The following is a 15,492-nucleotide window of genomic DNA, read 5'->3' on the forward strand; positions in this document are numbered from 1 at the left end:
AGAGACAGGGAGGGACACACATGAGAGAGAGAAAGAGAGAGAGAGAGAGAGAGAGAGAGAGAGAGAGAGAGAGAGAGAGCGCTAGGTGAATGGGGAGCCTTAGATACGCCCTCAGAGAAGAAAGAGCCCAGAGAGAAGCTTCTGGAAAATCCTGAAGGAAGCTGACCCAAGGCCTAGACACAGATGTTCAGCTGAGGTGGGCACATGGAATGAAAATCAGAGAGAAGGAACCCAAGAGGTGATGTGTCTAAACTGTGGGCCCCTGAGAACATGGCATGCTCCTGCCTTCCCCCAACCACATTCCACACTCTGTGCTTCTCCTCATCAAGTAAATTGTGCATGATAGAAGTCTGTCTTCCTGCCCACCTTTACTAATGCCTCAAGTGATGGTTTTCTAGTTTTGTGACTGAAATATCCTCCTAGATTTGTAAGACCAGCCCCAGTCCTCCTTGAAGTACAGACTCCTGACTCCAGCTGTTTACTTAACATCTGTACCAAGGTTCTGAATGGAAGTTCAGATGTAACATTTGCTTTTCTCTGTGCCCTCAAATGCTCTTGTTAGCCCTGTCTTCAAAATCATATGGGATAGCAGGATGATTTTCTGTAATTACCTGCTGTGAGCACCCACATCTTTACTTGTGTCAGCACACCCTCCTAGTGGTCCCCCAGATGCCATTTTGGCCTCCATACTCATCACTAGGAAGCATCCATGAGCATTCCTACAAATCCCACAGTGGGGTTGTCATGTCTTTGCTGAAAGGCCTTTGCTATCATTCTTCTCAGACATACTTGTGAAATACCCGCTATCTTAGTGTCTGTGCAATTCTATTCCTCCACCTAGAATTTTCTGTTCCTTCTCACTACAGGAGTGACTTGTTCCTACTGTCTCTAGGTGCATTGTCCTTGTCCTCATCTAAAATGGCTTCCTTCCCTTCACCATCTTTACTCCCTGCCCTTTTCAAGTCTCTCTTTCAAGCTCATATATTTGTATACAGGAGCTACCTCTCATCCTTGGGGGATATGTTTGAGACCCTCAATGGAGGCCTCACCCAAAGACAATACTTGACCCTGAATATTCTTTTTTTAATACACGCACAGGATTAATGCCCTTTCCATACCAACTGAACATGTGTGCATGTGCAAACCTTTTATTTGACATGGGACAACAAGACTAGCAGGAAGTTTTTCCTTATGATTTCAAGAGGAATCATTCTTACTGTAGTCTTGTCCATCTGTACATACATGATTTTTGGTCTTTACTATCCTAGTTTGCTTCTCTTTTGCTGTGATAAAACACTGACCAAAGGCAACATAAGAAAGAAAAGATTTACTTAGCATAAAGTCTATCATTGAGGGAAACCATGACAGGAACCTAAAAGCAAGAACTGAGGCAGAGGCTGTGGAGTAACACTTCTTACTGGCTTTCTACTCCTGGGTTACTCAACTTTCTCTTTATACAACCCATGACCACCCAAGCAGGGGTGGCATGCCCCAAAGTGGGATTGGCCCTTCCTGCATCAACCATTGATCAAGCAACAGATGTAAGCATTTTCTCAGTTAAGGTTCCCTATTCCCTGATGACTTTGCATTCATAAAGTTAACAAAATCGGCACATTTATCAAATCAAAAATATTCATCTTTCTATTAAAGGAGGAATTTTGTGACATCTGTTGACTGTGTTTCAATAGATGGTATCACCACCTATGCACTCTGAGTGCATTAAGTGAAATGTGAATTACTTGAAGGTTAAGTACTGCCAGCCCCAGAACATCAAACTGATCACCACCATGGTTCCAAGGAGGCTAGTGTTTAGCATGGGGGATATACTGGATAAAGAGTTGATTCATCCTTAGGAAGGAAAAAACAGGAGAGTGTAAGGCTTAATCCCATTCCTTAGAATTGCATGGGACTAAATATTGTACATAGCTTTGTTTTTAGACTTTGCTTGCCCACGGGTAACCGAGACATCAGACAACAAAATCTCATGTGAGAGAGGGATACTACACTTACTCTCATCCTTATGAGCCATTTGTCTCCACTAATGTGTACACTCATGTCCATACTCCCAGTGATGACAACAATGCCTGGCACTTTGAAAATTCATGCAGAAGAAATGAACTCTTACTTTCCTGGTTCCTACTTTCTGATGAGATGATAATCTGAGGTCTTTTGATCAAAATTCCCACAATGTGGTCAGTACAGAGAAACAACCGAAGAAAGATAGGGTCAGTCCCACCTAGAAAAGCAGGTGCAAGAGGCTGAGCCTAGTTGTCAGCTGGAGTAATGGTGACATAAGGACAAGCAAGCAGTTCAATACAGCCTGCCAGAGTATCTGGAGCTCATGCATGCTAGGGCCAAGCAAGATGGACCAGCTGCATTGTGGATGTTCCCTGAGTTCTTATGCAAAGCCTGTTCCAGGAAACAAAGGAGTAGTGCCTACAATGGGAGTGGACCCTGCAGTTGGCTATAGCCCTCATCATTGGCACTGGGATTTACATGAGCAGAAAGTTGGCAGTAGTGCTGTGGAGACTGTAGTGTTTGCCTGTCTTCTCTTACAGGCTGTAAGCTTCTAGGGAAGGATGCCGGTCTGGTTGGTTGTTAATCCTGGTGCAAAATCTGCTCTTTATGGGGGTGGGTTGGGGGCAGGTATGGGGTGGGGGCAGGTGTGGGGTGGGGGAGAAACCCAAAATTAACACACACACACACAAACCCAAAATCAAACCAAACAAACAGAAAAGTAAGAAAGAAATTGCATCTTTTCCATCTTGAATATACCTACAGGGATGCAGAAAGAAGCAACCAGAATGTTCCCTTTCAGATGTGATGGATAGAAATCAGTTATATGTAGTGGTAAAGGCTTTGAAACCACATCTCCCTAATGCTGGATTGATACTCTAAGCAGAAGATTCATGCTCAGATAGGATCATTCCTCTCACACAGAGCAGTAAGAATTTGAACTTTAAATCACTGGCTGTGGGGATTTAAAAAGAGACCTTAGTGGCTGGAGAGATGACTCAGTGTTTAAGAGCATTTGCTATTCTTGCAGAAGATCCATTTTTTTTTTTTTTTTTTTTTTTTAGTTCCTAAGACTGACACAGCAGCTCACAACTGTCTATAACTCCAGTTCTGGGAGATCCATCTCCCACTTATGGCCTCTGAAGTCACTTGGCATGTAAATGGTGTATATACATGCATGCAAAAAACACTCATATACATCAAACAAAAATAAACAAACCCAAGTAAATAAATATAAGAAACCAATGACTCCAGTTTCTGCTAGGGTAAGATCCTTCAATGTTCTCTAACTGTAAAATCAATATATTCCTAATTAGACAACCTTCTAAAGTACCTTTAAACTTCCTTTAATAAACTCTTAAGTGCTTATGTCAACTTAAAAAACAAAAACAAAAACAAAAAAACAAGTAACAGTTCTTGAAAGTTTTGGCCATTAGCTCATCTGGCAAGTGTGTGTGTGTATTTTATTTTTAAATTAAAATATATTTATATCAGTTTTCCCCTATAGCCCCTCCTAGGTACCTGCCTTGATTTGTCTTCAAATCATGGCCTCTTTTTAGTTAATTGTTATTACATAGTATATATTACACACACACACACACACACACACCTAACTATATAAATACAACTGTCTTAGTCACGGTGGTGTTAATCGTAACTTGTATGTACCTGAGGTCAGGGCTGACATTTGCTATTAGACAACCAATTAAGGGTCCCAACCTTGTGGGAAGTTAATTCTACTGCTCAGCATCCTTTGGTTGCCTGCCTATAGTTCTTTGTCTAGGGATGGGGCACTGTGAGATTGATTTCCCCCTTCCATGTCAGCATGTCTATTAGTGGTGTACTTCTTCAGGTTTTCTTTAGGTAGCCATCTATTTATTTATTCATTCATTTTTGAAAAGGCGTTTTCAAGTTAAAGTTAGGTATGTGGCATTTGGTTGGTAGTTTGAGATTAGTTTCAAGTATTTATTTGCTTTGGGGTTATCTTTTCTCAGAACCTTTCTGGGTTTCCTCAGTATCTGAGTTATTGTCTTGGTAGGGTTTCCCCTTGACCTTTTATCTATTTTTTTTTTTATAATTTCCACTTTAGTTCCTTCCATACAGTGAATAACAAGAAAGGGGTTCATTTGCAAGCTGAAGAACATGAATGTGGTCAAAGAAGAGCATTTGATTAAGGTCTGCGGGTGGAAAGAAAAACCACAGCAACATCCACTGTGTGAATATTCAGTATCTACCTCAGAGTGTGATCAAATGGCTCTGCTTGCCTTTCTGCTGGGGAGAATACATTCCTGGAGCCCAGGTGGTGACTCCCCTGTCCTGCAACATTGAAATGCCACCTTGTTTTTTCCCCCTTTGCTCCCTGTCCCATCACACTGAAATGTTGGGTTGTCCCGACTTGTTTTCCGTTTCCTTTTAAGCAGGCAACCGAAGAGTGTTTTGAGATCAGCACAGTGGCGTCTAGTAAATGTTACGTTGTACAAGAGAGCTGTCTGCAGGTTATGGGCAGCCTGGGTTCTCTGGTGTGCCTAGGACAACACATTTCTGTGAATGTGGGTCTAGCCATCTGGTGGTCACCTTTCTGGATGTCTGTCTCTTTATATCCACTTTGACTTTCATCAGATAGCTACCTCCCACCCTCATTTCTCTAAAGCAATCCTGATACTCCCCCCCCCCCCAGCTCAGTTACTATGCAATCAACACCAGGTACTTTCCTATCACATAATCTCCAAGTTAGCATGTATAACCTTTACTCTTGGCTGGGATGTGGTGGTGCACACCTTTGACCCGTGCACTCAAGAGGCAGAGGCACACATATCTTTATGAGTTCAAGGCCAGCTTTGTCTGAGTAGTGAGTTCCAAAACACCTAGGGCTATGTGAAGAGACCCTGTCTCAAACAAAACAAAACAACTCCCCTAAATGAATTCCTATACCCTTTTACCTTTGGCTGAGTACACGTCTCTCCTCTAGATCTGTTTCATCCCCATACTAAATTATTTCTTCCTTTAGGTTGCTGCAAAATGGACTGGTGTAAATGGGCAACTTTTTAAAACATAGAAATTCAGATTTTTGCAAGCCACAAATTACTCATTATAAGTCTCCTTATAAAGGGGTTGGATATGAACTTGTTCCTTAAACTCCTCCTGCTCATGTGTTTAGTACGCCATCTACTGGCCTAGTGTTGCGGATTCCAGGAAGAGAAAGGCAGCTCCGGCTGAGGTGGCTTCCTCTTGGGGCACCACCAACTCAGTGATGTAACTATATTTCTGTTTTACTCCCTCACAGAGTGGGCACTGGTTTCCAATGTTGTGAACATGGTTGGGGAGTTAGTGGAGTGCATGAGAATTCAGGGCAAAGAATGAGACTTTTAAAGAACCAAACTGAGAAAGGCAAAAGGTAAACTGCACAATCACTTCAGAAAGCAGAACTCTAAGATGATAAGCACTCCAGTAGGAACAAATCAAGGAGACTCTTTGATGAAAATGGGAAACGAATTGAGAGTATATGTTAAAAAGGAAAGGTGTGGGCAGAAAATGAAAGATGAAGGTAGGACCCCACCCCACCCCACAGAACACCAGGTCTAAACTCCAAGAGATTTATTGAAACATGCCTCTGTCCAGCTATAAAGTGTGTGTGTGTGTGTGGGGGGGTCATCCTATTACTCCCCTATACTACAGGTATGTTAACTAACAGAATATAGGAAAGCACCAAAGATCATTGAAATGCCTGGAAACTGGTAGCTGTTGTCAGTAGGGGGAAAGAGGAGAAAATAGCAACAACAAATAAGAGAAGGGGGAAGACTCAGCTGTGTGAAACGCATCTGAAAATAATGGAAACAACACTGAGAATCTATTACTGGGCTCGGAGCATTGATCCACTTTATAGTTTGAATTGAAATCGGCTGTGACTTTTATGCATTCACAGTGGCGCCCAGCGTCCGGACAGGGCATCTTCCCCCTTGGTACCCTATGCACTCTAAACAATGAGAGAAGAGTGCTACATCCAAGGCCTCCTACAGAAATTTCTTCAACTCTCTGCTAAGCGCTTTGTATGCAGGAAAGGCACATGTATCTAGGAGAGATGGAGGTGACTGAAGGATGCAACTGGGGATGAGGATTTTACCCACTGAGAGAAGCTTAGGTGGTACCTGGGATGCCCCTGTTGGTGGCAGTTGCAAGAACAACTGATGCTCTTAACCATGGAGTCTGTCCAGACCCTCCACATTATATATATGTATGCGTGTGTGTGTGTGTGTGTGCCTGTGTATGAATATATATATATATATATATATATATATATAAAACATTTATTTTATTTTGTTTGAATGTTTTGCTTACATATATACATGTGCACTGTTTACCTGACTGGTACCTGTTCCACCTTACTTTTTTGAAACGGGTCTCTCACTGAACCTGGAGCTTGTTGATTCAGCTAGACTGGTTGGCTAGTGAGCTTCAGGGATCCAAGTGCATCTGCTCCTTTTCCCCAGTGGCAGGGTTATAGCTTTGGTGCCCGGTTTTTGTGTGAATGTTGGGAATTTGGACTCGGGTCCTCATGGTTGAGAAGAAAAGACTTAACTGACTGAGCTGTCTTCCCAGGCCCTCACATAACTACTTCTTGGAACTGTAAAAGACTGTAGATTCCTAGAGCATCTGGGGAGCTGAATATTGTAACACACACACACACACACACACACACACACACACACACAGTGTTCACCATCTCGAAAGAAGCTGGGAGCCAGAATGCCCATTCCCTGATGTAATGCCCAACTACAGTCTCAGGAGACAGCAGCTTTGCCTGCATTGCTAACCTTTTACCGGCTTCCACCCATCCCAAGGAGAAATAAGGACCAAGAACACAGTAACATGAGCTCCAATTAGCATAACATAAAAACAACTTAGTCATGTTTTCCATGGGCTTTTCCAACCCCAAACTCAAAGCATACAGAAAGAGATAAAAATACATGTGTGGAACTATAAATAGACACTTGCCGTCTGGATATGCATGGCCAAGTTCTGTGGTCCAAATGAGCAGCTATCTCCAGGAAAACCAGCCAGGTGGGGAAACCTGAGGATTTCCTCCTTTCAAAGCACAGTGTGAGAACTGACAGGAAGGGAAACTGCCCTCATGGTTCGGTAAGGAAGGGGTTAAGTCCTCAGTCATCCTATTCTGGAATGATTTACGAGGATGTGTAGAGTTTCAAAACTTTTCCCAGCCCAAGCACAGCCCTCTCCCTTCTCACCAGGTTCACTGACTCTCCAGTACTGAAATGAGAAGGAGGCGTGTTTTGCTGATCTGTTAAATTCTTAGTGAAGTTTTCTTGATTTCCAGTGGCTGCTGTTGTTTGAGTTTGGTTTGGACAAACCTGAGGTAGTCCTGACATTTCTGGAATGGAACCCAGATGAGGAAGAAGAAATAGAAGGAGAAGGCAAAAAAAAAAAAAAAAAAAAAAAAAAAAAGAGGAGAAAAAAAGGTGGGGAGAAATAAAGGGAGAAGAGGCAGAAGGAAAGGAGGGGAAACTGTCCTTTTTCACATTCTTCTGTCTTCCCTCAGCCTGGAAAACATATTAATCCCAGTGCCTTTACACTCGGAAACAAAGGGACTCAGCCAGACTGTGTTGGGAAAGGGTGATAAGAACGATCTTGGAACTCCACAGAGGGCAAGAGTGAGATTCAGAAATCACTAAGACTTCACTTTAAGGAAAATTCTTGTGGCGGCAAGGGACTAGCTCACACAGATCCAGGAGAAACTGCAGACAAATGGAGACGCGGCCAGTCCCAGGGACAGCAACCTTCACCTCATCTCGCTGGACCAGAAGGTAAAAAGACACAGCCCAAAAGAAAAGGAATCAGCCGGCTGGGGCTGGACAGGCTGAGCTTCCTGGGGCTGCTTTCTCAAACAGGAGCTGCAGCACACCCCTTTGGTATTGCTCACCCTCCACAAGGAGACAGAGGGCTGGAAGGAAACGATTTCATCTAGGAAAGCGTCCTAGGGACTAACCTTTCCATTTCTTTTGAAAGCCTCTGCATCCCATCTCCATGAACCACGATGTAAGTGTGCAATCTTTGCTTTTTGCTCTTTGCTTTGCTGTTCAATATTGTCATAAGTACAATGCCTGGTTTACATGGTCTCTGGTGCATCCAGAGCACAGCTGAGGTAATGCAAGCATGCCTGCCGCCTGCCTGTGAAGCAAGGTTGGATTTCTTGCTTAATGACTGACCATGCTAAGCACTGTCAATCGTAGAAGTGATTTTGTCTCTTCTGCTCTCCCTCCTTTTTCTTCTCTAGCTACCCTTTCCCCTTGGTCAAGACCGAAAAAGTGGTAATGCCCAGCTCTATTTGCAATTAATGATTTTTTCTTCTTCTCTCTCTCTCTCATACTATGATCCCTCTGCATTCCCAAGTGGATAACACAATGATGTGGAAAATGGGACCCCATTTCACCACCATGCTGTTGGCCATGTGGCTGATGTGTGGATTAGAGTCTCATTCCCCTGTCTTGGATACAGACAGCCACACAGGACGGAAAGTACGTTTGGCCTCTCCAATCAGCGCTAGGTCAGCTCGGTATCTGAGGCACACCGGGAGGTCTGGTGGAACTGAGAAATCCACTCAGGAAGAATCAAATCTTCAGCCTTCCCAAAGGAGGAAGAGTGTACCGGTATTGAGATTAGCTCACCCGACTGCGAAGCCAACTCCCTTAGGTATCAATGGAGTACCGGTCAGACCTGAGTTGAGACCAATAGCTAGGAGCTCTCCCCGTGAGATGGTCCGGGATGAGGGGTCCTCTGCCCGGTCGAGAATGTTGCGGTTCCCTTCTGGGTCCAGTTCTCCCAATATCCTGGCCAGCTTTGCAGGGAAGAACAGGGTGTGGGTCATCTCAGCCCCTCACGCCTCAGAGGGCTACTACCGCCTAATGATGAGCCTCCTGAAGGATGATGTGTACTGTGAGCTGGCAGAGAGGCACATCCAACAGATCGTGCTGTTCCACCAGGCAGGTGAGGAAGGTGGCAAGGTACGGAGGATCACCAGTGAAGGCCAGATCCTCGAGCAGCCTCTGGACCCCAGTCTCATCCCAAAGCTGATGAGTTTCCTAAAACTGGAGAAGGGCAAGTTTAGCATGGTGCTGCTAAAGAAGACTCTGCAGGTGGAGGAGCGCTACCCTTACCCTGTCAGGCTGGAGGCCATGTATGAGGTCATTGACCAAGGCCCCATCCGCAGGATCGAAAAGATCAGACAGAAGGGTTTTGTCCAAAAGTGTAAGGCCTCGGGCATAGAGGGCCATGTGGTCCAGGAAGGGAACAATGGCGGCGGAGGAGGGGCGGGAAGCACAGGCCTGGGCAGTGAGAAGAGGAAGGAAGACCCAAGGAGAGCCCAAGTCCACCCCACCAGAGAGCCCCAGAGAAAGCTGGCCACCACCAAGGCAGCTGTTCCCCAACCTCCCCCAACCCCAAGGACCACCACCCTTCCTCCTGCTCCAGTCACAACAGCTACTCGGGCCACATCCCGGATGGTGACAATAGCTGCAAGACCTACAACCACCACTGCCTTTCCAACCACCCAAAGGCCCTGGACATCCCGGCTGCATCCCTTCTCAGTCTCTCACAGGCCTCCTGCAACAGCTGAGGTGACCACTGTCAAGGTCACTTCCGTCTCAGAGCAGCTCTACCCTCTAACTCGGAAGGAACAGAGGGAGAAGCCACAGGCCACCAGAAGGCCCAGTAAAGCCACCAACTATGGGAGTGTCACAGCAGCCCCGCCCACCACCCTCTGGGAAGGCAGCACACGAGCTGTGGGCACAAGTCGTTCCCGCGACAACCGGACAGATAGACGAGAACATGGCCATCAGGAACCAAATGTGGTGCCAGGTCTTCACAAGCCAGCAAAAGGGAAGCTGCCCAAAAAGAAGGACAAAATTCTTAGCAATGAGTATGAAGCTAAGTACGACCCCAGCCGACCCACCGCCTCTCAAGGGGAGGAGGAGCTGCAGGTGGACAATGTTCCCTCCCAGAATGCAAAGGAGTCGAAAAAGCACGAAAAACTCGGGAAACCTGAGAAGGAGAAGAAAAAAAAAGGGAAGGGTGCGAAACCAGACAAGTTACTCAAGAGTGACAAGCAAACGAAGAAAGCCGAGAAAAAGAGCAAACAGGAGAAAGAAAAGAGTAAGAAGAAAAAGGCGGGCAAGACAGAGCAGGATGGCTACCTTCTGAAGCCCACACCAAAGCAGCTCACTCCGAGTCCCAAGAAGTCAGTGAGCGACCTGCTGGGGTCTTTTGAAGGCAAACGACGACTTCTCGTAAGTAATCTCTTTGGCACATTTCTCTCACGTGCTGAGGAGGGACACTGATGTGCTTGTTGTGTACATTTTGTAAAGTCACATCTTGGATGACAGAGCGGGGCTGAGCCAGCCTCTTGTTCAGGAAAGATGGGGGTGGAGTATGGTGGCGCATGCATTTGGGAGGCAGACGGATTTCTGTAAGTCCTAGGTCAGTCTGATCTATGTAGTTGAGTTGGCTGTTGTCATTCTCACAGACACTTTTTAAACCGGTGGGCAGATATCATGTCTTCAGAAAGGCTGCCTCCTCCATCACTGTCCCAATTACTAGGAAGAGCATGTGGGCTGAGGTTTTTGCTCTGGTGCCTAGAGCCTCAGAGGTGTGTAAGAGTTTGGAGTCAGCTGTCAGGCCTTTGTGGACATGGGTATGTGAGCCCATGTTGGGGAAAGGAGATAAGCAATCCACTTCTGTTTTGTCTTCTGTTCTGAGTACACTAGTGTTGAGTGTGAAATATCCATCCTTCTCTTTGAGCAGTACTTGCCACTGTCAGTAAGATGGTAAAAGGATTTAGATAGATTGAAAGAAGGCTTTGGGAAGGAACGAGCCAATGCTAAATAGAAGGTCTTTTCTCATCAGGGGATAGGACATGATTCCTCTTGTTTATGACAAGTTCATAAACTTGTGACATATGTCATAAACATATGACAAGTTGGGTGAGTCAAGTCATGAATGCTTTTCTTAGATATCAGTTGAGAGAGCCATGTCAGGCCATTATGACCATGCCCATCCTCCTGAACTCAGGACCAGACTCCTGGCTTGCATTCATCTTGCACACCAGACAGGCACCCTTCTCTAGGGCAATTATCAAGAGTCTTTCAGTTTGTTTACAGTGGCCTAAACTTGGATTAATGATCTGAGCAGAGGTACTCTGATGACATGTATTTTTAGTGGTTTCAAACTTCTTAAATGCACATTTGAAGTGTTAACCAAAGCAGATGCCTTTGTGGTATTTACTCTGGGTGGAGCATGTCTTGAATTTTTTTTTTATTCCCATTAATAGTGGTGGTAGGGGTTAGAACAAAACCTAAGGTCTGGCTGATTTTGAGAGAGAGAGAGATCCCTTTGGTACTTCCTGTAAGTTGATGGCATTTTAAATCAGATTTTTCAAGTGACTGTACACATTTAGGCAATCAGATGATAGGCTATTTGTTAAAGTAGTTTAATGGCTGCTTGTATATTCCCCGAATCCACAAACTGTCTCAATTAGAGCCATAAGAATCATTGATTCAAAGTAGAACTCTAGCCGGTACCTGGATGTTTGTCCAGGATCCTTGGAGCCAAGCTGCTCTCTTGGGAGCGTGGGAAAGTATTTCCACTTGGCCTGCTCGGCTGGCTGAGTACCTGGGACTTTGTCCAGCCCACTAAAGCACCCTGTCACCCAGTTCTGTCCATTTAGACAACAAGGCAGGCAGAGCAAGCCTCATGGCTAGATTTTAAACACAGAAAGAAGTAATCAAGGGTAAAATGTCAGGATTGTAATTGTGCACCCGCCTGACAAATGACAAATACCCTCATTGCCCTAAGCGGGTAAGTCAAAAGAAAGAGGTTTTCATATTCCATGGAGTTGTTAGCTGTGCCTTCAACTTCTCTTGCCTGCTCCCTGCTCTCCGTGTTAGGGATCAGAATGCCCAGCTGGGACTTCTCGGCTTTTAACAGTATCCGTGTTCATAAATTGTCACCAAACAAAACTCAAAGGATGGCTTCTGCTGATGTCATACAAGGCAAAGCAGAAATCCAGACGCTGAAATCGTGTCTGCCTATGTTGGCTCTTTGTAGCTAGCCAGAGAATCAGGTTTGTTATTAGAAAGAAAATCCCAACCGGACACAGCTCAGTCTGTCAGTCCTGTGTGTGACCAGCCGATCGTATCACGGATGTGTTTTCTGAAGTGCTAATGATGTATGAAGAGAGGATGGAGTAGAGAAAATGAGATGGAGCTACCATGATGTCAAAACAATGCTCCTGGGTGAAAGGCATTACTCGTGCATGAATCCCCTCCCACTCACTTTTTCCATGTTATTCAGGAAGTGTGGTGATTCAGTTAGCATTCATTAAGGCTGAGCAATTTGGAGCTGTTAAAGTGTGGCAGAGAACATTTACTTCTAGCCTCTACTTAACAGGGTATGCTCAACCTATGGGTGGGTTTGCATTCCAAGAAATGGTGTGGACTTTCTAGCTCATTTCTTCAGCTTCTCAGTAACTGGATCCCCGACTCTAACTTGTTGTAAAAACCTGCAGTGCTTTGCATTCATTCATACCACTCTTTAGATGTGAAAAATCCCATAACTGCTCTTTAACTGATTACTCAGGGAACCCTAGCAGTGACTGTGTAAGTTGTGCTTTGAGCAAATGGCTTCCTCAAGGGCTTTAAGCACATTGCAGACAGATCCAGGTGCTGTGCTCTCAAGCCAGAGAGGAACCCTTTAAAAGCCCTCTCTGTATTTCAGGTTGTTAAAAAGAGCAGATTCTTTGAGTAAGAGGCTTTATTGAAACTTCATGGTTTTGTTCTCACAATTCCTACAAGGAATGACTAATTTTCCCCTCTTACCCAGATGGGAAAACACACTTTCAGATTCCTTGAGATTTTTTTTTCAAAACAGGGTTTCTCTTTAGCTTTGGAGCCTGTCCTAGAACTCGTTCACTAGACCAGGCTGGCCTCGAACTCACAGAGATCCTCCTGCCTCTGTCTCCTGAGTACTCAGCTTATGGGCTACCATGGCCTCATTTATGTTTGCCCAAGACATGTAGCTATTATGTAGCAAAGAATTGTATCTATTCGCTTTCAAAATCAATCCATACTCCAACTTCCCTTCCATTAGGTGTGAGCCTTGGAAGGTATATGCCACAAAGTAAATGGGAAATTGGAGAAGAAATTATTCATTAATAGTATGAACATTTAACACTTCATTTTGGGGTTAGTAAGATGGCTGAGCAAGTAAAAGTGTCTGTTGCCAAGCTTTACAACCCGAGTTCAATGTCCACGACCTACACGGTGGAGAGAACCATCTCCCAAAAGTTGCCGTCTAACCTCCACATGCATCACACACCGACATGCCCCACATGCAATAAATAAACAATATTATTTCTTCAAACTTCATTTTGAACTTTGAGTTTTGAAGACAAGTGAAGAAACAGTCCCATTTTATAGTAAGTGCAAACGAGATGTCACTGCCTTTCCTACACAGCTCAGCTCTGTTAGCTAGACAGCTGGTGGAGGATAGTGGATTGAATCCACTTTCTCTCCCTTCAGTCTGCTGGATGCCGGTTTGGGTTTGGCTACAGAGATGGTGGACAGCCATTCATCACTAAACCACTGATCCTTGTGGAGGATAGCTAACAAACAGTCGTTTGGTAGCTCTGAGATCCACCCTAATGTCAGCTCACAGGAGCTTCGATATGTTGAACTATGTGAATTCAAGCTCAAGCCTGAGCTTTCTTTGGCAATGAAATGTCCTACACTCCAAGTGGGTTAATGTTTTCAGCTCTGCCACAGAGACTTGGAAATGGAGATAGCAATCGACTTACTTGGTTTAGTTTTAGAAAAGGATTTAAAGTTCTATTTTACAAGGCACACTCCAAGGCTAAAAGCTAGTTTATAGAATCCTTTAAAAATCTAGTGTTTAGAGCCTCACACAGTACTTAGACCAAGTGAAGACTGAAAATATTTCAAAACTTTCCCCAGCAACTCGGGATCTCTGCTTTGCTCCCTTTGCTTATACAACCAGTTTCATTCTCCTTTGGGACTTATTGGCCCAAAATACTATTGGAACAGAAACACAAGTAAGATCACAGCACAACTGTCAATTCAGGACACATGCCCCAAGTTAAAGCTGTCAAGCTGGCAAGAGGCCAGATTATGGGACCCTTCACTGAAAAGTACTGTGGTGTTCCTTCTAGGAAGAAAAAACTAGAAACAGTTTCCATTTTAAGCACTGTTAGAAATGCTGCCAAAGCTAGAATATAGTTGTGACAAATGTCAACACACAGGGAAAGGCTCTGACGTGTCAGGTGATCAGCTGCCCCGCCCCCTACCTGTTTTCCCCTGCAAACTCCATCAGCAGATTAAGTGTAAGGAGAAGGTTTTCCATCTGGCTTATGGGCTCTGCCTAGATATGTTCATAGTCAGAGACCCTCATGTTTTTGAGCTCCCCCTGTCCCTCGTATGGATAGATTGAACCCTAGCTTGTGGAATGTGGACCAGTCAGAAAGGATCACAGGATGTCTTCAGGGTCTGAGATCTCAGTGCCTTAAGGAACTTGACGTCAGCATAAAATATGTATAAAGGAGATACAAAATTTCCACGAGAGCTGTGCAGACAAGTGGAACTGTAATTAAAGGCAGTGAGTGTCTGAGATATGGTAGTAGGGGAGAGGCTAGAGGACATGGATAAACACAGATGGTAGGAGAGTGGGTGAATTAATCAGGAGCAACACTCATGAGTGTGTTTGGATGCACAGCCCTGTACAAGTTTCTATGTATACTGTTCAATTCTTGAGACTTTATGAGGTTTCCATGGAGGTTGTTGGAGGTAAAGATGACTAAGGTGAGAAGCCACAGACTATTGAGGGGTTGAAGTCAGACAAAAACACCAGGCCTCCCACTCTGATGGCAGCTACCACCCTTTCCTCTGTTCCGCTCTCTCACAGTTGAGAGTGATCTGCTAACAATGCTACATAGAGGGGGCACCTAAGCCTGGGGAGAGAGCCTGCAAGGCCAGAAACCAGGAAGTGACTCGTGCAACATGAACATCTCCTTCCTGGCCAGATAAAGCATCCCTGGGCAAAAGCTCCAGGTGAAAATAAGCCTGGGAGGGTCCCCTTTGTCTGGGATTCACACTGGGCATCCATGGCCTGGCGCTGCTGTGTACACATGTGGGAGAAGCTGGCGTGCAGGGGAGGAAGGGCATCTCTGAGATTACATATTGTCTGAAATTCTTAATTATACATGCCCAAAAGGAGGAGAAAGGAGGCAGCTTTGAGAATTCTTAAAATATGGCCATGGACCGCAGGGCTCCACGACAGAGAATGAGGCAGTGAAATGAAGCCTGGGTATGGATATGGAGTGAGAGGACAGTAATTATCATTCGTCTAGTGTCTGGAAGCTGTGCAGATATCCTCAATATGGGAGAGGAGTTCAAAATC

The 15,492-nt window shown here is 44.8% G+C and overlaps 1 protein-coding gene across 2 annotated transcripts in view; it reads left to right on the top strand.

The window, feature by feature from the left end:
• The first annotated feature begins 7,524 nt into the window (after positions 1-7,524).
• The window catches only part of Ccdc80 (coiled-coil domain containing 80), a 32,101-nt gene continuing 24,133 nt past the window's right edge, over positions 7,525-15,492 (top strand). The window contains exons 1-2 of one of the 2 annotated variants that reach the window (XM_051191540.1): positions 7,525-7,835; positions 8,422-10,313. In XM_051191540.1, the coding sequence (XP_051047497.1) occupies positions 8,433-10,313 (1,881 nt within the window). In that variant the 5' untranslated portion in view covers positions 7,525-7,835; positions 8,422-8,432. The other variant, XM_051191539.1, reaches the window with a different exon arrangement.

The sequence above is a fragment of the Phodopus roborovskii genome, unplaced genomic scaffold, assembly GCF_943737965.1.
Source record: "Phodopus roborovskii unplaced genomic scaffold, PHOROB, whole genome shotgun sequence".
NCBI lineage: Eukaryota > Metazoa > Chordata > Mammalia > Rodentia > Cricetidae > Phodopus > Phodopus roborovskii.